We start from the raw sequence: 24,801 nt of genomic DNA, 5'->3' as shown, positions 1-24,801 counted from the left end.
GTGAATCAGCACTTTGTTGATGGGCATATGATGGATGTAAGGCCTATTAAAAGTCCTTAGGCCTTCATTGAGTGACCTTTGGAGACATTCTTTGCTATAGTTTTTATCCCAGTATCCTCTGGTATTTTGTTACATCAGCATCATATCTCTACATGATTAATCCTGTCTTAATGTTTTTGTTTCAAGGCTGATGCCTGAGAGCCATGCAGACGCTGGGTCTGCTTCATATTCACAGATTGCATGGTGTCTGCTTATCAATGATTTATTAGAGGTCCAGATGAGCTGGAATGAGACATCCTAGTGTGACTGTAGAGATATTCCATAACTCTAGGATAACTCTGTGGCCCTGTGACAGTGGAAACATGGGAGAGGAACCAGGGGATGCTGTAAATCAGCTGATGTTCCTGTGTTTTATAGGGCGACAGAACTACTGCTGGATCTCCGTGGTAACACTGGCAGAATACAAGTCCATGCCAGGCCCAAGGCTTAGGAAAGAATACTGACTGTCGTCATTCTAACATGGGGATATTACATATCTGATTTCCACAAACCTGTATTTACTTACCTCAGGATGAGCAGCTCTAACATGACTGTACATTATACCTGATGTGTATTGCCCTCTTTTTGAAGAGTTTTATGAAGCATATACAGTACCAATCAAAGGTTTGGACACACCTACTCATTCAAGGGTCTTTATTTTTTACTATTTTCTACATTGTAGAATATTAGTGAAGATATCAAAACTATGAAAAGACCCATATGGAATCATGTAGTAACCAAAATCTTATTTTATATTTGAGATTCTTCAAAGTAGCCACCCTTTGCCTTGATGATAGCTTTGAACACTCTTGGCATTGTCTCAACCAGTTTCACCTGGAATGCTTTTCCTGAAGGAGTTCCCACATGTTCCCACACACCTCCTCCTAGCTGCCCACTGCACTGAGGATAGGAAACTCTGTCACCACCGATAAATCCACTATAATTGAGAATTTCAATAAGCATTTTTCTACGGCTGGCCATGCTTTCCACCTGGCTACCCCTACCCCGGTCAACAGCACTGTACCCCCCCACAGCAACTCACCCAAGCCTTCCCCATTTCTCCTTCTCCCAAATCTACAAATACCTAGGTGTCTGGTTAGACTGTATTTGGCTTTCCTATTTCGCAACAAAGCATCCTTCACTCATGCTGCCAAACATACCCTCGTAAAACTGACCATCCTACCGATCCTCGACTTTGGCGATGTAATTTACAAAATAGCCTCCAATACCCTACTCCATAAATTGGATGCAGTCTATCACAGTGCCATCCGTTTTGTCACCAAAGCCCCATATACTACCCACCACTGCGACCTGTACGCTCTCGTTGGCTGGCCCTCGCTTCATACTCGTCGCTCCAGGTCATCTACAAGACCCTGCTAGGCAAAGTCCCCCCTTATCTCAGCTCGCTGGTCACCATAGCAGCACCCACCTGTAGTGTGCGCTCCAGCAGGTATATCTCTCTGGTCACCACCAAAACCAATTCTTCCTTTGGCCGCCTCTCTTTCCAGTTCTCTGCTGCCAATGACTGGAACAAACTACAAAAATCTCTGAAACTGGAAACACATCTCCCTCACTAGCGTTAAGCACCAGCTGTCAGAGCAGCTCACAGATTACTGCACCTGTACATAGCCTGTCTATAATTTAGTCCAAACAACTACCTCTTCCTCTACTGTATTTATTTATTTTGCTCCTTTGCACCCCATTATTTATATTTCTACTTTGCATATTCTTCCACTGCAAATCTACCATTCCAGTGTTTTACTTGCTATATTGTATTTACTTCGCCACCATGGCCTTTGTTTTGCCTTTACCTCCCTTATCTCACCTCATTTGCTCACATTGTATATAGTCTTTTCTACTGTATTATTGACTGTATGTTTTGTTTTACTCCATGTGTAACTCTGTGTTGTTGTATGTGTCGAACTGCTTTGCTTTATCTTGGCCAGGTCACAATTGCAAATGAGAACTTGTTCTCAACTTGCCTACCTGGTTAAATAAAGGTGAAATGAAAAAAAATATATATATGCTGAGCACTTGTTGGCTGCTTTTCCTTCACTCTGCGGTCCAACTCCCAAACCATCTCAATTGGGTTGAGGTTGGGTGATCTGATGCAGCACTCAATCACTCTCCTTCTTGGTCAAATAGCCTTTACACAGTCTGCAGGTATGTGAGGGTCATTAGCCTGTTGAAAAACAAATGATAGTCCTGCTAAGCGCAAAGCGGATGAGATGGTGTTTACAAAGACAAGCTGGTTGGAACCAAAAATCGCAAATTTGGACTCATCATACCAAAGGACAGATTTCCACCGGTCTAATGTCCATTGCTCGTGTTTCTTAGCCAAGCAAGTCTTTTCTTCTTATTCGTGTCCTCTAGTAGTGGCTTATTTGCAGCAAATCGACATCGAAGGCCTGATTCACACAGTCTCCTCTGAACAATTGATGTTGAGATGTGTCTGTTATTTGAACTCTGAAGCATTTATTTGGGCTGCAATCTGAGGTGCAGTTAACTCTAATGAACATATCCTCTGCAGCAGAGGTAACTCTGGGTCTTCCTTTCCTGTGGCGGTGCTCATGAGAGCCAGTTTCATTATAGCACTTGATGGTTTTTGCGACTGCACTTGAAGAAACTTTCAAAGTTCTTGAAATGTTCCGTATTGACTGACCTTCATGTCTTCAAGTAATGAGGGACTGTCGTTTCTCTTTGCTTATTTGATCTCTTTGCTTATTTGTTCTTGCCATATTATGGACTTAGTCCTATTTGGTAAAAGACCATCTTCTGTATGCCACCCCTACCTTGACACAACACAACTGATTGGCTCAAATGCATTCCACAAATTAACTTTGAACAAGGCACACCTGTTAATTGAAATGCATTCCAGGTGACTACCTCATGAAGCTGGTTGAGATAATGCCAAGAATGTGCAAAGATGTCATCAAGGCAAAGGGTGGCTGCTTTGAAGAGTCTCAAATATAAAATATATTTAGATTTGTTTAACACTTTTTTGGTTACTACGTATTCCATGTGTTATTTCAATGTAGAAAATAGTAAACATAAAGAAAAACCTTTTGAATGAGTATGTGTTCCCAAACTTTTGACTTATACTTTATCTCAAACACCTTATCAACAACGTCTGAACACCCACTAAAAGTGCAAGGAGACAAATGTTTTATTTACATCGTGAATCCATTTCTTAAACATGGTTGCAAGACAAGTTATTTTAGGAATATGGATTAGCAGTTTGTCACAGTTTTGTGTGGATAAATACATTAAATTGATCATGCAGACTGTCACGCCCTGTTCTGTTGTAGGAGGCGGTGCTGGTGAGTCGAGATGAGAACCAGAACTACAGAGGGTACTCCATCTCCAGCCCAGCCTCTCTGTCACCTGGACTCTACTCCCCAGAGGCCCCGTCCAGTCCTGAGGGAAAGAGAGAGAGGCTCACACCCACCGGCACCAAGAGGTACGCTACAGCATCCACCAGCACCACAATCTGACCTCCCTCTAAAGGACCAGGAGATGCATGTGTTGCTTGAGAATAGAAGAGTGAATACCTGAATGGATAGTCAGTGATAGTAGGTTTCCACAGTTATCCAGGTGCCTTTAAATAAGTTGGAGATGGGGGTAGGGTAGACTACTAGAGCATCCACTTATTGTAAGTGCTCCTTTGAGTCCCACACAGGACCAGAGTGAATAGGTACAAGAGTAACTGGCAGAAAATGGAGCCATGGGATTGTGTGGTAGTAACAAAGGATGTGCACAGCATATCACATTCCTCTCTGTTAATTCACAGCAACAAAGGGCCAGGCTGTGGAACATTCACCACTCTGCTCTGTCTGTAGGCCTAGCTTCTATTCTCCTGAGTCACTTTGTAGGTCACAGTTCAAACCTTATTTTGCTCTGGGTCAATTGAATGCCTGACAAACTACCCAACGCCGTGGCATCTTCCCCCTCTCTCCAAATGAAATCCTGCGACTACTGAGGTCCGGCCCCCGACAACCTTCCCGCTCGACTCCATCCCCTCCTCCCTTCTCCAGACCATCATTGGAGACCTTCTCCCATTCCTCCGTCTGACTTCATAATAGCCTGAGCTGCTCCCCCACTCAAGAAACCAACACTTGACTCCACTGATGTCAAAAACTACTGACTGGTATCCCTTCTTTCCAAAACACTTGAGCAGGCGGTCTCTGACCAACTCTCTCACTATGTCTCCGAGACTTATCTTCTTGACCCTAATCAAGATGTGTCACTCAACTAAGACTGCTCTTTTCTGTGTCATGGACCCTCTCCGCAATGCCAAAGGTGAACCTACTCTGTTCTCATCCCCCTAGATCTATCTGCTGCCTTCAACACGGTGAACCATCAGATCCTCCTCTCCACCCTCTCAGGGCTGGGCGTCTCAGGCTCTGCACACTCTTTGATTGCATCCTACCTGGCAGGCCCGCTCCTACCAGGTGATGTGGAGAGGATCTGTGTCTGCACCAAGTACTCTCACTACTGGTGTCCCCCAGGGCTCGGTTCTAGGCCCTCTCATCTTCTCTCTATACATAGTCACTAGGCACCGTCATATCCTCACATGGTCTCTCCTATCATTGCTATGCGGATGACAATCAACTACTTTTCTCCTTCCTCCCTTCTGACCCAGGTGGCAACACGCATCTCTGCGTGCCTGGCAGATATCTGAACTTGTATGTCGGCCCACCACCTCAAGCTCAACCTCGACAAGACAGAGCTGCTCTTCCGCCCGGGGAAGGCCTGCCCGCTCCAAGACCTCTCCATCATGTTTGACACCTCCACGGTGTCCCCCTCCTAGAGTGCAAAGAACCTTGGCGTGACGCTGGACAACACCCTGTCGTTCTCATCAAAAATCAAAGCATTGACTTGCACCTACAAGTTCATTCTCTACAATCAGTGGAGTACGACCCTACCTCACACAGGAAGCGATGCAGGTCCTATTCTAGGCATTTGTCATCTCCTGTCTGGACTACTGCAACATGCTGTTCACTGGGCTCCCCACTTGTGTCATCAAACCCCTGCAACTTATCCAGAATGCTGCAGCCCGCCTGGTGTTCAACATTCCCAAGTTCTCCCATGTCACCTTGATCTTCCGCACACTCCACTGGCTTCCAGTCGAAGCTTGCATTTACTACTAGACCATAGTAATTGCCCATGGAGCAGCAAGAGGAACTGCTCCTCCCCATCTTCAGACTGTGCTCACACCCTACACCCCAACCCGGTGACCTCACCCATTACAACCAGCATGTCCAGAGATACAACCTCTCTTATCATCACCCAGTGCCTGGGCTTACCTCCGCTGTACACGCACCTCACCATACCCCTGTCTGTGCATTATGCCCTGAATATATTCTACCATGCCCAGAAATCTGCTCCTTTTATTCTTTGTCCCCAAAGCTCTAGGCGACCAGTTTTGATAGCCTTTAGCCTCACCCTCATACTACTACTCCTCTGTTCTGCGGGTGATGTGGAGGTAAACCCAGGCCCTGCATGTCCCCAGGGACCCTCATTTGTTGACTTCTGTGATTGAAAAAGGTTTCATGCATGTCAACATCAGAAGCCTCCTCCCTAAGTTTGTTTTACTCACTGCTTTAGCACACTCTGCTAACCCTGATGTCCTTGCCCTGTCTGAATCCTGGCTCAGGAAGGCCACCAAATATTCTGAGATGTCCATACCCAACTATAACATTTTCCGTCAAGATAGAACTGCCAAAGGGGGAGGAGTTGCAGTCTACTGCAAAGTAATGTCATACTTTCCAGGTCCATACCCAAACAGTTCGAACTACTAATTTTTAAAATTACTCCAGAAATGAGTCTCTCACTGTTGCCGCCTGCTACCGACCCCCCTCAGCTCCCAGCTGTGCCCTGGACACCATTTGTGAATTGATCGCCCCCCATCTAGCTTCAGAGTTTGTTCTGTTAGGTGACCTAAACTGGGATATGCTTAACACCCCGGCAGTCCTACAATCTAAGCTAGATGCCCTCAATCTCACTCAAATCATCAAGGAACCCACCAGGTACAACCCTAACTCTGTAAACAAGGGCACCCTCATTGACGTCATCCTGACCAACTGGCCCTCCAAATACACCTCCGCTGTCTTCAACCAGGATCTCAGCGATCACTGCCTCATTGCCTGTATCCGCTACGGAGCCGCAGTCAAACGACCACCCCTCATCACTGTCAAACGCTCCCTAAAACACTTCTGTGAGCAGGCCTTTCTAATCGACCTGGCCCGGGTATCCTGGAAGGATATTGACCTCATCCCGTCAGTTGAGGATGCCTGGTCATTCTTTAAAAGTAACTTCCTCATCATTTTAGATAAGTATGCTCCGTTCAAAAAATGCAGAACTAAGAACAGATATTGCCCTTGGTTCACTCCAGACCTGACTGCCCTCGACCAGCACAAAAACATCCTGTGGCGGACTGCAATAGCATCGAATAGTCCCCGCGATATGCAACTGTTCAGGGAAGTCAGGAACCAATACACTCAGTCAGTCAGGAAAGCAAAGGTCAGCTTCTTCAGGCAGAAATTTGTATCCTGTAACTCCAAAAAGTTCTGGGACACTGAAGTCCATGGAGAACAATATCACATCCTCCCAGCTGCCCATTGCACTGAGGCTAGGTAACACGGTCACCACCGATAAATCCATGATTATCGAAAACTTCAACAAGCATTTCTCAACGGCTGGCCATGCCTTCCTCCTGGCTACTCCAACCTCGGCCAACGGCTCCGCCCCCCCCCCCTCCTCCGCAGCTACTCGCCCAAGCCTCTCCAGGTTCTCCTTTACCCAAATCCAGATAGCAGATGTTCTGAAAGAGCTGCAAAACCTGGACATGTACAAATCAGCTGGGCTTGACAATTTGGACCCTCTATTTCTGAAACTATCCACAGCCATTGTCGCAACCCCTATTACCAGCCTGTTCAACCTCTCTTTCATATCGTCTGAGATCCCCAAGGATTGGAAAGCTGCCGCAGTCAACCCCCTCTTCAAAGGGGGGGGGGGGGGACACCCTGGACCCAAACTGTTACAGACCTATATCCATCCTGCCCTGCCTATCTAAGGTCTTCAAAAGCCAAGTCAACAAACAGGTCACTGACCATCTCGAATCCCACTGTACCTTCTCCACTGTGCAATCTGGTTTCCGAGCCGGTCACGGGTGCACCTCAGCCACGCTCAAGGTACTAAACGATATCATAACCGCCATCGATAAGACAGTACTGTGCAGCCGTCTTCATCGACCTTGCCAAGGCTTTCGACTCTGTCAATCACCATATTCTTATCAGCAGACTCAGTAGCGTCGTTTTTTTTGATGACTGCCTTGCCTGGTTCACCAACTACTTTGCAGACAGAGTTCAGTGTGTCAAATCGGAGGGCATGCTGTCCGGTCCTCTGGCAGTCTCTATGGGGGTGCCACAGGGTTCAATTCTCGGGCCGACTCTTTTCTCTGTATATGTCAATGATGTTGCTCTTGCTGTGGGCGATTCCCTGATCCACCTCTACGCAGATGACACCATTCTGTATACTTCCGGCCCGTCCTTGGACACTGCTATCTAACCTCCAAACGAGCTTCAATGCCATACAACACTCCTTCCGTGGCCTCCAACTGCTCTTAAACGCTAGTGAAACCAAATGTATGCTTTTCAACCGTTCGCTGCCTGCACCCGCCCACCCGACTAGCATCGCCTTCCTGGATGGTTCCGACCTAGAATATGTGGACATCTATAAGTACCTAGGTGTCTGGCTAGACTGCAAACTCTCCTTCCAGACTCATATCAAACATCTCCAATCTAAAATCAAATCTAGAGTCGGCTTTCTATTCCGCAACAAAGCCTCCTTCACTCACGCCGCCAAACTTACCCTAGTAAAACTGACTATCCTACCGATCCTCGACTTCGGCGATGTCATCTACAAAATAGCTTCCAACACTCTACTCAGCAAACTGGATGCAGTTTATCACAGTGCCATCCGTTTTGTTACTAAAGCACCTTATACCACCCACCACTGCGACCTGTATGCTCTAGTCGGCTGGCCCTCGCTACATATTCGTCGCCAGACCCACTGGCTCCAGGTCATCTACAAGTCCATGCTAGGTAAAGCTCCGCCTTATCTCAGTTCACTGGTCACGATGGCAACACCCACCCGTAGCACGCGCTCCAGCAGGTGTATCTCACTGATCATCCCTAAAGCCAACACATCATTTGGCTGCCTTTCTTTCCAGTTCTCTGCTGCCTGTGACTGGAACGAATTGCAAAAATCGCTGAAGTTGGAGACTTTTATTTCCCTCACCAATTTCAAACATCTGCTATCTGAGCAGCTAACCGATCGCTGCAGCTGTACATAGTCTATCGGTAAATAGCTCACCTAATTCTGCCTACCTCATCCCCATACTGTTTTTATTTATTTACTTTTCTGCTCTTTTGCACACCAATATCTCTACCTGTACATGACCATCTGATCATTTATCACTCCAGTGTTAATCTGCAAAATTGTAATTATTCGCCTACCTCCTCATGCCTTTTGCACACAATGTCTATAGACTTTTTTTCTACTGTGTCATTGACTTGTTAATTGTTTACTCCATGTGTAACTCTGTGTTGTCTGTTCACACTGCTAAGCTTTATCTTGGCCAGGTCGCAGTTGAAAATGCAAACTTTTCACAACTAGCCTACCTGGTTAAATAAAGGTGAAATAAAAAAATAAATTTAAAAAACCAGATTCCGTTCTGCCACCTCTGGTCTTTTGTCCCTCCACCCCCAATGGGAGGGCAGCGCCCGCTCAGCCCAGTCCAAGCTCTTCTCGGTCCTGGCACCCCAAAGTTGAAACCAGCTTACCCCTGAAGTTAGGATATCAGAGTCCCTGCCCATTTTCTGAAAACCTGAAACCCTACCTCTTCAAATACCTTCTTAAATAATCCCAAAATACACATAAAAAGCCTTTGTGAACACTCACACTTTACTTTTTCCCCCCTTACTAGCACTTTTATTGGGGAAAGATGTACTTTCTATCACTGTGATATGTGAACACACCAACTGTAAGTCGCTCTGGGTAAGAGTGTCTGCTAAATGACTAGCATTTCAATGTAAAAAAATTCTAGGGCTGTTCGACTATCCTTATCTATTCCTGTTCTAGTAATCTTGAGACCTAGTAAATATGATCCCATGACCCTAAATACACACATTTTTATAAAGGAATATGAAAGGTAATGAGAAGTGTTATACCATGTTTATGTTATCCATTTTTAAGCATTTTTTATTACATTTTGGTCAAGTGAAGTATTTCGATTGAGACCATTATGGTTATTTTGGATGAGATGGCAAACACCATTATCAGTGTAATCTTTCTCTGTCATTTCATAGCATCCAGCTGCGTTCGTGGTCTCCAGAAGAGAAGACATCGAGTCACAGACTGTCCAGACCACTGTCACAGGTAGGTCTGTCTCATACTCAGGGACAAGGTCCCATAGCAGACTCTTTCCTTCCTATGTTATTTCAACGTACGCAACCCATCAGTGTAAACGTAGACCTCCAAAGAACTGCACAGCTTGATGATTGAAGTTTCAAAGGCCATTGTACGTTACAATGTAGACACTTCACAGCAAGAAAGACAGGATGCAGACATCATTTGATATTTTCATTGCCGGGGAACTGAAAGGTCACTTTTTAAAGATCTGACATTATGTTGGAATACAATCTGGAAATGGTTTATTCAAATAGCAATGTAAGGAAGAGAATGATTAGCTCTCAGTAAAACAATAGACTTGACCTTTTAGTGGTTTGCTACAGTATATTAGACTCATTAGTGCAATATTCACTTGTCTCACTAGCAGTAAAATATGGGGTTGGGATATAAGCTGATTTCTTCATGAATTCACTCTGCTTATTTACTATTCCAGCAACTAAAAGAGGCATCTGGAAAGTGAGCCAAAGGAGAGCGAATGTTGTGGGAAAGTTCATCATAAGATATTCCAGCTATGTATAACGGCCCCAGTCCCAAGCATTGGCCCTACAGAAGACACAACATGGGAGATGACAGAGCAGGAAAAACAGACAAGACCTTTAATGGCTGGGAGACAGGGAATGGAATTCCATTCATTTTGTAAGTTCTGTGAATATTTCTTGGAGCTAGATAAATATGGTCTCTTTGGCCTGGAAAATGAAGATTGAACTCAGCTCTTCATCTAAGGGGCAGATGACTTGAGCAGAGGCCACTCTGAAACTTCTGGTCTGATATGGGATATTCTCTTGAGTTATTTTAATGATGAGTCTGGTCCCATCGCTGCCAGCCAAGTAACTTGTACTGTTCAGTATACTCTAATGATCTCTCTGAGAGCACATAGCTGACAGATGTTACAATTATCATCACTATCAAGCTGTCTGTCAACACTCCTTTGGGGGTCTGGTCAATCCTCTCCCCTTTGTGGTATGTCTGTCCTATTTCTAGAACAGGAGTTTTTGACTGGGAAATAAATCAGCTTATGTTGCAAGCTGCATTCCTTCAATTTCAGTCACTCTATCTTACGTGATTTAAGAGTATTAGCTGTGCATGTTGGCATACTCCAAAAGGTTGTGCTGAGCAGGGGAGGGTGCAGAGATGCCTGTCTGTGCAGACATGAATCAGTTTCCTGACTGGATCACCGTGCAGAGCAGACCGTTCCTAAGGACATTGTTTTGTTATGAGATGTTCTTTGTGAACTTTTGAAGCTATGTATCACAGATGCCCCAGGCAGACTGGGGTGTCGACTATTAAGAACTATTTAGTTGTCTGAGATTTTTATCTGCAGCCTTTAATGAATGCACTGACTTACATGCTCCTCTGTCATTCGTGGCTCTCTGAGATGACCTTACATGTTTGTGGTATTTATGAAGGCAGGTGGGCCAAAGGGTCTAGAATCTTTACTCACAACCTTTTTGGACAATTTCAGGATAAGCTCACCCTTTTCCCTCATTCTTCACCTCAAGTTTGGAATCCATTTCCCCTCTCTCACCCCCTCTGGGAGCCATCACATTCCTTCTGTCTCACTCCAGTATCAACTTGTCCCCCCCCCCCCTGTTTAACCAAATGTTTGGAGTCACACACTACCGTGTTTTTGAACTGAAGAGACATGACATGCTAGATACATGTTTTTGGTTGTTTGTCAGACCTGTACATGTAACACGTTAACAGTATTAGTGTCCTCTCCTTGCTGTGGTTTGACAGGGCTGACCTACTGTTTACAGACAGTACCCTGGGAGCCCTCAGTCACCACTTCACCCACTCCACCTCCAATGTGGCTTGGCTGGAGCCTGTCTTGTAGAGCTCTCTCTGTCCTCTCCTCAAAGCATGACAGCTTGCTGTTAACCAGGATTCATCGGTGGATGAGGGGGGATTTTGGTGGGGCTCTTCGTCCAGTGGAGGTCTCTCTGGTCTGAAAGAGGAGACGAGCCTCCCACCAAGGATGTGGGATTAGTGAGTGGAGCCCTTTCAGTATGCTCGGTGGGTATACGGCTGGAAAGAGGATTGCCCTGCCTGCATGGACACACTGTGCTGTAGTGTTGTGCTGCTCTCGACTTGCTGGCAGGAACACTGCAGCCCTGTGAGCAGCGGGGCCTCCGCTCCCCTGACAAGGCCCTCTGTCCCGCCTGAGAGGTGCAGAGTACTGCTGTATCAGGTGATCAGCCACTCTGAAAAGCGTCTAAAAGGCTTTTCCACCCATGTTTTGGCTCTCCAAGTGAGGAAACTGGGATGTGCTGGATCACCCATTTACCGGAGTGTTGGATATCCTGAGAAAATGCCCTGTACAATAGTGGCTCTGATGGCAGGGCCTCTGGGAGGCTGGTGTTGGCTTTCCCCAGCCTTACAAGGCCTGCCGTTGTGTGATGGGGCACTTGGGGAGCTCTAGGAGATGGGCAAGGAAGGTGGAGAGAGGCAGAGGGACACTTGGGACATGGGAGGGCCTCTGCCATTCCCAAACAATTCCCCAGAACCATCACTCCCCTCCCTTATACGATACAACCAGCTCCAGCACAGAGATGCCCATTGTACCCGACCCAGAAACCCACACTGGAACGATGAGGAGACTGAGCAGAGTTGACAGCATCATACGTCACTCATGCACAATGGATTCAGAACATAGAGCACAGTAGCTGTGTATAGGCCCATATTCAGCCACCATTACTGATGACAATAGCCTTCCATTGAGCTAGATAATGGGCTTGATAAAGATATCAAATGTACAGTTGTTAATGCACAAAAAAGCTTAATTTTGTTTTGGGTTGGATGATTCATTAGCCTGGCTCCCAAATTGATGGGTGGAGATAATTTCCATGTATTGAAATACAGAACATGGAAAGTTGTTCCTGCAATCTAAGTATCTTATTTTGTCATGGCGCATGACTGCTTTTGCCCTGTGCTAGCTACTAGCTAGCCAATCTGCTGGACCAGCACACCATGACAAAAGGAAGAGGCCAGCCTACTAAAGACGACAGTTGGATCAGGTCCCGGATTCCTCCCAGGATACCCTGAGCCAAGCCTGGAGCTGTTGAGTTGGCCCCGCTGCTGGCCACCTCCAGGAATCAGTAGGAAGCAACATGTCTGTTCATAACATCAAGTGACCACAACAGCATCCCTGTTGGGACGAGCCAGGCCAAAACCAAGCTTCTTTTTCAGAAGACATGGCTCGTCATTGGGCCATTAGGGGCAGGATCACCGGTCTGGGTTTCCAGTTCTACACTCTGCGGTTCCTGAGGGTAGCCTTGGTGGGCTGCCTCATCCTGTGTCAGGGACGGGATGGTTACTGTATAAACCATCATACTGGGGGATGGCCAACTGCACTGTGACACTCACCATGTTCCCCACTAAACTCTTTATCCAGGGGAGGACAACCCCTGCATCCTCCCATCCCTCCATCTATCTGTCTATCCCTCCTTCCATCCATACTGTACGTCCCGATGGGCAGACAGGCTCGCAGCAGCCCAGCCGTCACACAAGCCACTGGTTTCACCCCAGTCTATTTTGGGGGGTGTGGCAGGTTGGAGTGCAAAGTTGTGGTTGTTGCTGTGGAGCAGAGAGATGGCGGCTTGGCATACAGCAGTAGGAATGTCACTAGATGTTGTTCAAGTCGAAGGTTTTTACTTGAAATGGCTCTCTCTGCTTTCTTTAGCCTGAGATAAAAATATTCAGAAAGCGCTCTTCCAGATCAACGTCTTAAAATATACCTTTGCCTTCAATCAGTCTCCCCTCTCCTCCTTGCTGTCTCCCCCAGTCTCCCTGCTCTTCCTCCCCACCACCATATCCAAACAGATTGAGAAGACATCGCTGGGACTGATGTGCTATTTCAGGTCTGACATGAGCAGAGCTGCTGTCTGGCTTGGCAGGCCTGGGGTGTGCTGTCTGACGGGCAGGCTAAAGCTAGTGTGGGGGTGGTGGAGGCAGGAGAGTGGAGTACGAGGGAGGGGGATGTTTTCTCTTCTCCACAGAGTGAGGGCTGTGAGCTGACAGAGCCAGGCCTTTTCACATGGGCTTTGGCCGCTCTGCCCATTCTCCCAGGGTCCATTGTGGCCCCTCGGCGGGCAGCATGCCTCTCCACATCCCCACTGATTGATCAGCACCGTTGTTTTTCTTTCCCCTGAAGTGGAAAAGTTAACTGGGACACTTCTGATTCCCCCTGTCTGCCTCCCAGGCCCCTGGGCTGGGCTCACTCTCCACCTAGCCGGGGACGATGCAGGCCCCACTCGCTTTATGGGGGGATTTTGGCCAGGAGAGATGGACCTTTTTATTAGTTGGTGCGGTTTGCTCAGGCGTTCAAATGGTATGTGAACATTCCGTAAGTTGTTGTCAAGGTAACCGTGTGGATAACTGCCCCTTGCTCCAGCAGAAACTGACACGTCAGCATATATTCTCTAGTTTACGCAGGATATCACCTTGAATTTGGGATAAGGGTTGTCATGGATCCATTTGTTTGTCATAAATCATAATTGTTTGTCTGGTAAAAGTGTCCCTCCAGGTACAAATGTAAAGCACAACGTTGCTGTAGTCAGTCATACTGTAAATGTCCATCCAGTTGAATACTAGCCATGGGATTAATGAGGAAACGGCAGAAATATTGATTTATGACGATTGCTCCAAATTCTCCACTCATTAAAATAGGTTATTTTAGAAGTCATGGGATATAGAACAATATGAACATTTCTTCAACTAAAACATTCAGTGGAATCTCCCAATACATGAGCACAATTCTGTTTTTCCAAGTCTTAAATTGGTATGTGCATCTTGTTTTTTTTTCTTCAGTGGTGCCTCTCATTGTTATGCAGTGTACAATTTTTTTTTTGCCCTCATCAATCTACACACAATACCCCATAATGACAAAGCAAAAAAATTGAAATATAACATTTACATAAGTATTCAGACCCTTCACTCAGGACTTTGTCGAAGCACCTTTTGCAGCGATTACAGCCTCATGTCTTCTTGGGTATGACGCTACAAGCTTGGCACACCTGTATTTGGGAAGTTTCTCCCATTCTTTGCAGATACTCTCAATATCTGTCAGGTTGGATGGTGTCACTGCCCAGCTATTTTCAGGTCTCTCCAGAGATGTTCGATCAGGTTCAAGTCCAGGCTCTGTCTGGGCCATTCAAGGACGTTCAGAGACTGGTCCGAAGCCACTCCTGTGTTGTCTTGGCTGTGTGCTTAGGGTTGTTAGAAGGTGAACCTTTGCCCCAGTCTGAGGTCCTCAGCTCTTGGAGCAGGTTTTCATCAAGGATCTCTGTACTTTGCTCCATTCATCTTTCCCTCAATCCTGACTAGTCTCCCAGTCCTGACTAGTCTCCCAGTCATCCCCACAACATGATCCTGCCACCACCATGCTTCACTATAGGGATGGAGCCAGGTTTCCTCCAGATGTGATGCTTGGCATTCAGGCCAAATCTTGGTTTCATCAGACCAGAGAATCTTGTTTCTCATGGTCTGAGAGTCCTTTTAGGTGCGTTTTGGAAACTCCAAGCGGACCATCATGTGCCATTTACTGAGGGGCTTCCATCTGGCCACTACCAGATGGAATGCTGCAGAGATGGTTGTCCTTCTGGAAGATTCTCCCATCTCCACAGAGGAACTCTGGAGCTCTGTCAGAGTGACCATCGGGTTCTTAATCACCTTCCTGACCAAGGCCCTTTTCGCTCGATTACTCAGTTTGGCCGGGCGGCCAGCTCTAGTAAGAGTCTTGGTGATTCCAAACTTCTTCCATTTAAGAATGATGGAGGCCACTGTGTTCTTGGGGACCTTCAATGCTGCATAAACTTTACTGTACCCTTCCCCAGATCTGTGCCTCGACTCAACTGTGGGACCTTCTATAGACAGGTGTGTGCCTTTCCAAATCATGTCCAATTGAATCTTCCACAGGTGGACTCCAATCAAGTTGTAGAAACATCTCAAGTATGACCAAAGGAAACAGGATGCACCTGAGCTCAAGTTTGAGTCTCGCAGCAAAGGGTCTGAATACTTCTATAAATAAGAATACTGAATACTTATATATTTCAGTATTTTGGGGGCAAAAAATAATAAAAATAATTTTAGCTTTGCATTTATGGGTGTAGATTGATGAGGATGTTTTTTTTATTTAATCCATTTTAGAATAAGGCTGTAACATAACAAAATGTGAAAATAAGGGGTCTGAATACAAATGCATTGTATATGAAAGGGTGGATTCTGACGATCATTGATTGCCGATCATAAATTAAATGTCCAACGATTTAACAAAACCATAATGAGCTCCAGATGAGTTTGATATGCAGCTTCAGTTGGAGCCTTGTGGGGAATTTAATAGGGTTGAAAAATGTGTTGCTCATAGCTCCCTCCAAGGATAAATAAACTCTCTCTCGGCCTGCCTGGCATCGGTTTTCTCACTGTATCTGGGCCTGTTGGTGGCAGCCCGGCTGATGGCTGGGTGGACTGCTCCCCTTATGAGACCAGTTACAGTATATGAGACCACCTATGATCTCACCATAACATGAGTGGGCTTTGCCTAGAGACAAGAGTTTTAGGGGAGCTCAAGTTCTGTGTGTATGAGAAGCTAGCCACAAAGTTGGGGGCGAAGTTCCTATTTAAAGTAATCATCCCCATAAGGACTCTGACTATGATCTGAAATGACCTTTCTTCCTCAGTCTAATGATGCTACTTTGCTGGTGGTAATGGAAAAACATACACTCCTACAGCTCACACAGTCTCTGCTAGAAAGTTTGTTCGCCCAGAGAGATTGCAGTGAATCACTCAGGTGGGTGTTAAGCTTTTGAGTCCATCAGCCTCTTAGACATGTTCTCATTGTGACTAAGCAGGGTCCTGTCAGAACCAATTATGTATATTTACCCTGAATTGCTGATGCTATGTATTGACCACTGAGAGACTTTGAAGCCACCATGGTGACCGTGATATTGGAATTGACACCCCACAGTGTCCGAGCACAGCCAGAGTCAACCAGAGTCGACCTCCTACTGAGACTCAATCAGTCCACCAGCACTCAGCAGTCAGCCCCCACCATTATCACTAGGGAATGTCTGACTCTTAATGCATGTTATTATATGTAAACATTGAGAAAAACTGACATTTTATTTCACCTTTATTTAACCAGGTAGGCTAGTTGAGAACAAGTTCTCATTTGCAACTGCGACCTGGCCAAGATAAAGCATAGCTTTATTCGACACATACAACAACAGAGTTACACATGAAATAAACCAAACATACAGTAGAACAACATTTTTAAGAAGTCTATATACAGTGAGTGCAAATGAGGTAGGTTAAAGGCAGTAAATAGGCCATGGTGGCGAAGTAATTACAATATAGCAATTAAACACTGGAATGGTAGATGTGCAGAAGATGAATGTGCAAGTAGAGATACTGGGGTGCAAAGGAGCAAGATAAATACAGTATGGGGATGAGGTAGGTAGATAGATGGGCTGTTTAGAGATGGGCTATGTAAGGTGATCTGTGAGCTGCTCTGACAGCTGGTGCTTCAAGCTAGTGAGGGAGATATGAGTCTCCAGCTCAAGAGATTTTTGCAGTTTGTTCCAGTCATTGGCAGCAGAGAACTGGAAGGAAAGACGAACAAAGGAGGAATTGGCTTTGGGGGTGACCAGTGAGATATACCTGCTGGAGTGCATGCTACGAGTGGGTGCTGCTATGGTTACCAGTGAGCTGAGATAAGGCGGGGGTTTACCTAGCAGAGACTTGTAGATAACCTGTAGCCAGTGGGTTTGGCGACGAGTATGAAGCGAGGGCCAACCAACGAGAGCGTACAGGTCGCAATGGTGGGTAGTGCATGGGGCTTTGGTGACAAAACGGATGGCACTGTGATAGACTGAATTCCGTTTGTTGAGTAGAGTGTTGGAGGCTATTTTATAGATGACATCACCGAAGTCGAGGATCGGTAGAATGGTCAGTTTTACGAGGGTATGTTTGGCAGCGTGAGTGAAGGATGCTTTGTTGTGATATAGGAAGCCAATTCTAGATTTAATTTTGGATTGGAGATGCTTAATGTGAGTCTGGAAGGAGAGATTACAGTCTAATCAGACACCCAGGTATTTGTAGTTGTCCACATATTCTAAGTCAGAATCGTCCAGAGTAGTGATGCTGGACGGGCGGGCAGGTGCGGGCAGCGATCGATTGAATAGCATGCATTTAGTTTTACTTGCGTTTAAGAGCAGTTGGAGGCCACGGAAGGAGAGTTGTATGGCATTGAACTCGTCTGGAAGTTAGTTAACAGTGTCCAAAGAAGGGCCAGATGTATACAGAATGGTGTCGTCTGCGTAGAGGTGGATCAGAGAATCACCAGCAGCAAGAGCAACATCATTGATGTATACAGAGAAGAGATTCGGCCAAAGAATTGAGCCCTGTGACACACCCATAGAGACTGCCAGAGGTCCGGAGAACAGGCCCTCCGATTTGACACACTGAACTCTGTCTGAGAAGTAGTTGGTAAACCAGGCGACGCAATCATTTGAGAAACCAAGGCTGTCGAGTCTGCCAATAAGAATGTGGTGATTGACAGAGTCGAAAGCCTTGGCCAGGTCGATGAATATTGCTGCACAGTAATGTCTCTTATCGATGGTGGTTATGATGTCATTTAGGACCTTGAGCGTGGCTGAGGTGCACCCACGACCAGCTTTGAAACCAGATTGCATAGCTGAGAAGGTACGGTGAAATTCAAAATGGTCGGTAATCTGTTTGTTAACTTGGCTTTCGAAGACCTTAGAAAGACAGGGTAGAATAGATATAGGTCCGCGGCAGCTTTCCAATCGCAGCAGCTTTCCAATCTTTGGGAATCTCAGACAATACGAAAGAGAGGTTGAACAGGCTAGTAATAGGGGTTGCAACATTTTCGGCAGATCATTTTAGAAAGAGAGGGTCCAGATTGTCTAGCCCGGCTGATTTGTAGGGGTCCAGATTTTGCAGGTCTTTCAGAACATCCGCTATCTGGATTTGGGTGAAGGAGAAATGGTGAGGGCATTGGTGGTTTGCTGTGGAGGGTTCCCGGGCAGTTGCCCTGGGTAGGGGTAGCCAGGTGGAAAGCTTGGCCAGCCGTAGAGAAATGCTTATTGAAATTCTCAATTATAGTGGATTTATCAGTGGTGACAGTGTTTCCTAGCCTCAGAGCAGTGGGCAGCTGGGGGGAGGTGCTCTTATTCTCCATGGACTTTAGTGTCCCAGAACTTTTTTGAGTTAGTACTACAGGATGCAAATTTCTGTTTGGAAAAAGCTAGCCTTAGCTTTTCTAACTGCCTGTGTATATTTGTTCCTAACTTCCCTGAAAAGTTGCATATCACAGGGGCTATTTGATGCTAATGCAGAACGCCACAGGATGTTTTTGTGCTGGTCAAGGGCAGACGGGTCTGGAGTGAACCAAGGACTATACCTATTCCTACTTCTAACTTTTTTGAGTGGGGCATGCTTATTTAAGACTTGGATGACATATATGAGGGTGCCCGTGTTTACGGATTTGGGGTTGTACCTGGTAGGTTCATTGATAAATTGTGTGAGATTGAGGGCATCAAGCTTAGATTGAAGGATTGCAGGGGTGTTAAGCATGTCCCAGTTTAGGTCACCTAGTAGCACGAGCTCAGAAGATAGATGGGGGGCAATCAATTCACATATGGTATCGAGGGCACAGCTGGGGGCAGAGGGAGGTCTATAGCAAGCGGCAACAGTGTTGTTTCTGGAAAGGTGAATTTTTAGAAGTAGAAGCTCAAATTGTTTGGGTACAGACTTGGATAGTAATATAGAACTCTGCAGGCTAGATTGCAACACCGCCCCCTTTGGCAGTTCTATCTTGGCGGAAAATGTTATAAATAGCGATGGAGATTTCAGGGTTTTTGGTGGTTTTCCTAAGACAGGATTCAGACACAGCTAGGACATCCGGGTTGGCAGAGTGTCCTAAAGCAATGAGTAAAACAAACTTAGGGAGTAGGCTTCTAATGTTAACATGCATGAAACCAAGGCTTTTACGGTTACAGAAGTCAACAAATGAGAGCACCTGGGGAATGGGAGTGGAGCTTGGCACTGCAGGAATTGGATTAACCTCCACATCACCAGAGGAGAAGTAGGGTAAGGGTACGGCTAAAGCCTATACGAACTGGCCATCTAGCACGTTTTGAACAGAGAGTAAAAGGAGCAGGTTTCTGGGCACAATAGCATAGATTCAATGCATTATGTACAGACAAAAGTAAGGTAGGATGTGAGTACATTGGAGGTAAACCTAGGCATTAGTAATGATGAGAGAGATACAGTCTCTAGAGACGTTTAAACTAGGTGATGTCATCGCATATGTTGGAGGTGGAACAACATGGTTGGTTAAGGCATATTGAGCAGGGCTATAGGCTCTACAGTGAAATAAGACAGCAATCACTAACCAGGACAGTAATGGATGAAGCATATTGATATTAGAGAGAAATGAGTAGCCAAGTGAACATATGGGTCCAGTGAGTGGTTGGGCTGACTGGAGACACGGCGATTCAGACAGTTAGCAGGCCGATGCTAACAGTTAGTAGGCCGGGGCTAAACAAGCTAGCAGTTAGCAGACCGGGGCTGGCAAGCTAGCAGTTAGCAGACCGGGTTAGCAAGCAAGCATTTGGCAGACCGGGGCTAGCAGTTAGCAGAGCAGGCAAGCTAGCAGTTAGCAGACCAGGGCAAGCAACCTAGCAGTTAACAGACCGGTGCTAGCAAGTTAGCCTTTGGGGGACGTCGCGATGGTGGTAAGTCTGTTTTTGCCTCTTCGTGTGGTGACGTCGATAGACCAGTCGTGGGATTAGTAGGGTTCCAGATAGCTCTAGGTAGCTAGTAGGCCGCGGTAAGCAGAATGGGCCTTCAGCGGACGTCGCGCCTGAGGGGCCTGTTGGAATCCTCGGGCAGATTATGTCGGTATTCCAGCCGTAGAGGATCGGCGGGGTTCCGCCCCGTTTCTGCCCCGTACCGGCAGTAAAGGGGTCTGGATATTGTAGCAAAGGAGTGGGCTTCGGTGGTATCACAGAAGCCCTGGCCGGGCTAGCTTCAGGCTAATTGGTGCTTGCTCCGGGATGGAAATGCTAGCCAGGAGTAGTCACCCGGGATTGCGGTTAGCTGGTTGCGAAGATCCAGATGAAAATGTTCAGAGTTTTCGGTAGGAATCCGGGGATATGGGGGAGAAAAAAGAATAATAATAATGATAGGTACGTTGTGCTCTGGTTTGAGTCACGTTGTTCGAACTGGCGAGAGCTTTCTGAGCTAAAGGTTAGCTGATGACTGCTATCAATGGTTTGCTGACTGATAACTGGTAGGTAGTTAGCTGGCTAGCTTCAGTTGAGGGATTCCAGATCCGAAGTAAATAGAAACACTTTAGAAGAAAAAAACAGCTCCACACCACATTGGGTGAGGCGGGTTGCAGAAGAGTATTTAGAAGTTGAGGTTTAGGAAAATATTTTTAAAAGATATGCGAAGAAAAAGATGTAAAAAGATATATACAAGGGACACGACAGGACAAAGACGTCTGACTGCTACGCCATCTTGGATTGATGGATTGCCATCTATTTCTTTCAAATACTTAGGAGTATCATATCTTATTTAGCTCAGTATGGTGTTTTGGTACAGTACAGTTCACCTCTGAATACTGTAACCGTAATAACAGAGTTGAGGCAGTGGTGACGGAGGATAAAGAGCAGGTTAGTCTGCCTCAGGTGTTTACAGGAGACCTCCATGCATAGACAGTACACATACTGCAGGATATATACAGTATGCATATATCTCCCTTCAAACCCGAGGACTCCTGCCACCCCCTGGATAATTGTCCCATATTTATGTTCATGTAAAGTGTTTTCATACAACTATATTTTGGGGACTGCTGTATCGTCTTCTGTGTGTCATCTACCCCTGTCTGCTGGCCCATGCCCTGTATTTGAAGCTGCATGGTGGTAATAATGATGATGATGCTGAGTGGCCCCGATTGGAGCCAGACAGAGAGCTTCTCCTCTCCCAAAATGTAAAAGAGATGCCAATGTCCCGTGTCTCCCATGGGCCCTGATCTGAAACAGCTGCCCCCGCTTCCAATTCTCCATTTCCTGTTTGTTTGTGTCTCCAATCCCAGACTGAGGCATGTTTGTGTCTCCAATCCCAGACTGAGGCATGTTTGTGTGTCAGATTCAGAACTCTCTCTTTTGTGCTCTCTCACTCATGCTTTTTCTTCCTCTCTCTGTCACTCTCTCTTTCTGTCTCTTTCTCTCTTTCATTTATTAATTAATTCACTCACTAACTCCATCCTCCTTCCATGTCCTGGGATTGAGATATGGCTTGGACCTGGAATGTCTTTCTTCCTTGGGTTTTTCCTAGAGCATTTGGAATAAGCACATAACTGCATTCGCTGTAGTTGATTTCTTTAATCAAATATGACAGCAGATTTCAGTGTCAAAATTGAAAATAGCAGCAAGACGAGAGTGGCATCGCCTGAGTGGCATGTAGATTCAAAAGTTAACTTCAAGTTCAAAGTTTGGCTTTGAAGTGTAATTTGTCCTGTGCACAACTCGCTTTGTGCAACAGGCAGGCAGGCTCTTTGATGACCCAGAGCTCATTAAGAGCTTATGATCACAGTTCAGAGCAGGTCTAATCAGGGAGGGCTTCCTCCACAAATGTTATGTTTCCCTGTCTTTTGACATTCCCAACACCATTCACCTTCTCCAAGACAAACGACCATTGTGCCCGGCTGGCGGTACCCCTCTGCCAGTGAGTGGCATCCCCTGGGGCATCCGCAGGGGAATTCGCTGCAATCTGAGGTGACATGGCTGCTTCTATAAAAGGTCAGGAGAATGGAGGAAAATGGAGCGGTGTTGTTGATGCCCAAACTCCACTACTTCTCCATACCAAGCTGCCGAGCCCATCTATGGTCAAACTCAATCACAGCTGCTTAGTCCCTGTCGTCGTCCAACCTTTGTTTTTCCTTGCCTGTTTGTTGCTTTTGTTGAACTTTTTTCTTTATTCCTTCTTTCCTCTCATGCCTCATGGATCACAGCTGTAATTAAAGTGCTCACTCACTTGACTAGCTAAAACTTGTTTCTGAAAACATGGCTTCAGTTGGTATCTGATACTGACAGGAGACTTCATCGAATCTCAGAGGAAATAACGATGTTCTCTATGATGTAACGCTCCTAGATTTGGACTCTTACTTCTTCATTAGCAAGATGTTTATAAAAGTACAACTACAGGTTAGCCCTAGATGACATGTAGCCGTTAGAAAGGATTTCAATAGGAAAATACTGACATTTTGTCTACTGTAGCCAATAGCCGGAGGAGAAGGGAGAAGTTTTCTGCACTTTTTCAAAGATGACATGGAGAAGGTGACAACTAACAATATCTGGCCCTTGTTTCTGGGGAAATAATGACCCTGAGAGGAATTACAGTGAGGAATGCCACTGATCGTTCCGGGTAAAAGCTTCCTGGCATAGAGCAGTGAGCAGTGATCTGCACAAGCACTGGAAAAAGAAATGGAAAACTGGACCGATTGAGAGCAGAGCCATTGTTCAAAGAGCTGCTGAATTGGAAGCGGCTGCTGGTGGTTATGGAGACAGAGAGTCCCTGGCTCCACCAGTGCCCATGCCTCAGTCAGCTTCAGGCCCCAGGCCTGTTCTGTTGCTGGAGTGGAGAGGGGTTGGGTGGAGACGCAGCTTTTCCTGGGATGGGTTTGTGGGGGCATTGATGCCAACTGATGACGAGGATGGAAAGGGAGTCACATTAATAATTAGGTGGGCGCTTATATTTGTCCTATTTCACATTATACAGTGCTTTCAGAAAGTATTCAGACCCCTTGACTTTTTCCACATTTTGTTATGTTAGCCTTATTCTAAAATGTTACGCATTTTTTGTTTTTTCCTCATTAATCTACACACAATACCCCATAAGGACAAAGTGAAAACAGGTTTTTAGAAAAAAGTATTCAGACCTTTTGCTGTGAGCTCAGGTGCATCATGTTTCCATTGGTCACCCTTTGGATGTTTCTACAACTTGATTAGAGTCCACCTGTGGTAAATTCAATTGATTGAACATGGTTTTGAAAGGCACACACCTGTCCATATAAGTTCCCACAGATGACCGTGCAAGTCAGAGCAGAAACCAAGCCATGAGGTCGAAGGAATTCTCTGTAGAGCTCAGAAACAGGATTGTGTCGAGGCACAGATCTGGGGAAAGGTACCAAAACATTTATGCAGCATTGAAGGTCCCCAAGAACACAGTGGCCTCCATAATTCTTAAATGGAAGACGTTTGGAACCACCAAGATTCTTCCTAGAGCTGACCGCCCTGCCAAACTGAGCAATCGGGGGAGAAGGGCCTTGGTCAGGGAGGTGACCAAGAACCCTATGGTCATTCTGACAGAGCTCCAGAGTTCCTCTGTGGTGTTGGGAGAACCTTCCAGAAGGACAACCATCTCTGCAGCACTCCACCAATTGCGCCTTTATGGTAGAGTGGCTAGACGCAAGCCACTCCTCAGTAAAAGGCACATGACAGCCTGCTTGGAGTTTGCAGGCACCTAAAGGACTCTCAGACTATGAGAAACAAGATTCTCTGGTCTGATAAAACCAAGATTGATTGAACTCTTTGGCCTGAATGCCAAGTGTCACATTTGGAGGAAACCTGTCTCCATCCCTACGGTGAAGCATGGTGGTGGCAGCATCATGCTGTGGGGATGATTTTAAGCGGCAGGCACTGGGAGACTAGTCAGGATCGAGGGAAAGATGACCGGAGCAAAGTACAGAGAGACCCTTTATGAAAATCTCCTCCAGAGCGCTCAGGACCTCAGAATGGGTCGAGGGTTCACCTTCCAACAGGACAACGACCCTAAGCACACAGCCAAGACAACGCAGGAGTGGCTTCATGACAAGTCTCTGAATGTCCTTGAGTGGACCAGCCAGAGCCCGGATTTGAACCCCATCTCTGGAGAGACCTGACAAAAGTTGTGCAGCGAAGCTCCCCATCCAACCTGACAGAGCTTGAGAGGATATACAGAGAAGAATGGGAGAAACTTCTCAAATACGGGTGTGCCAAGTTTGTAGCGTCATACCCAAGAAGACTCCAGGCTGTAATCATTGCCGAAGTCATTTCAACAAAGTACTAAGTGAAGGGTTGTATACTTATGTAAGTGTAATATTTCAGTTTTTGACTTTTAATATATTTGCAAAAAAATCACTGTTTTTGCTCTGTCATTATGGGGTATTATGTTTAAACTGAGGGGTAAAATCGTTTTTAATACATTTTATAATAAGGCTGTAAC

General features: G+C 46.0%; 1 protein-coding gene across 2 annotated transcripts in view; it reads left to right on the top strand.

Moving 5' to 3' along the window:
• The window catches only part of LOC110525660 (PDZ and LIM domain protein 2), a 69,753-nt gene that overhangs the window by 32,198 nt on the left and 12,754 nt on the right, over nt 1-24,801 (top strand). For both annotated transcript variants that reach the window (XM_036979772.1, XM_036979773.1), the window contains 2 exons: nt 3,348-3,499; nt 9,411-9,480. In XM_036979772.1, coding sequence (XP_036835667.1) covers nt 3,348-3,499; nt 9,411-9,480 — 222 coding nt within the window. The remainder of the gene's footprint in view (nt 1-3,347; nt 3,500-9,410; nt 9,481-24,801) is intronic.

This window comes from Oncorhynchus mykiss, chromosome 6 (assembly GCF_013265735.2).
Source record: "Oncorhynchus mykiss isolate Arlee chromosome 6, USDA_OmykA_1.1, whole genome shotgun sequence".
In the NCBI taxonomy this organism is placed as follows: Eukaryota; Metazoa; Chordata; class Actinopteri; order Salmoniformes; family Salmonidae; genus Oncorhynchus; species Oncorhynchus mykiss.
The sequence above is the reverse complement of the archived record's forward strand: the minus strand, read 5'-3'. Positions and strand labels throughout refer to the sequence as shown.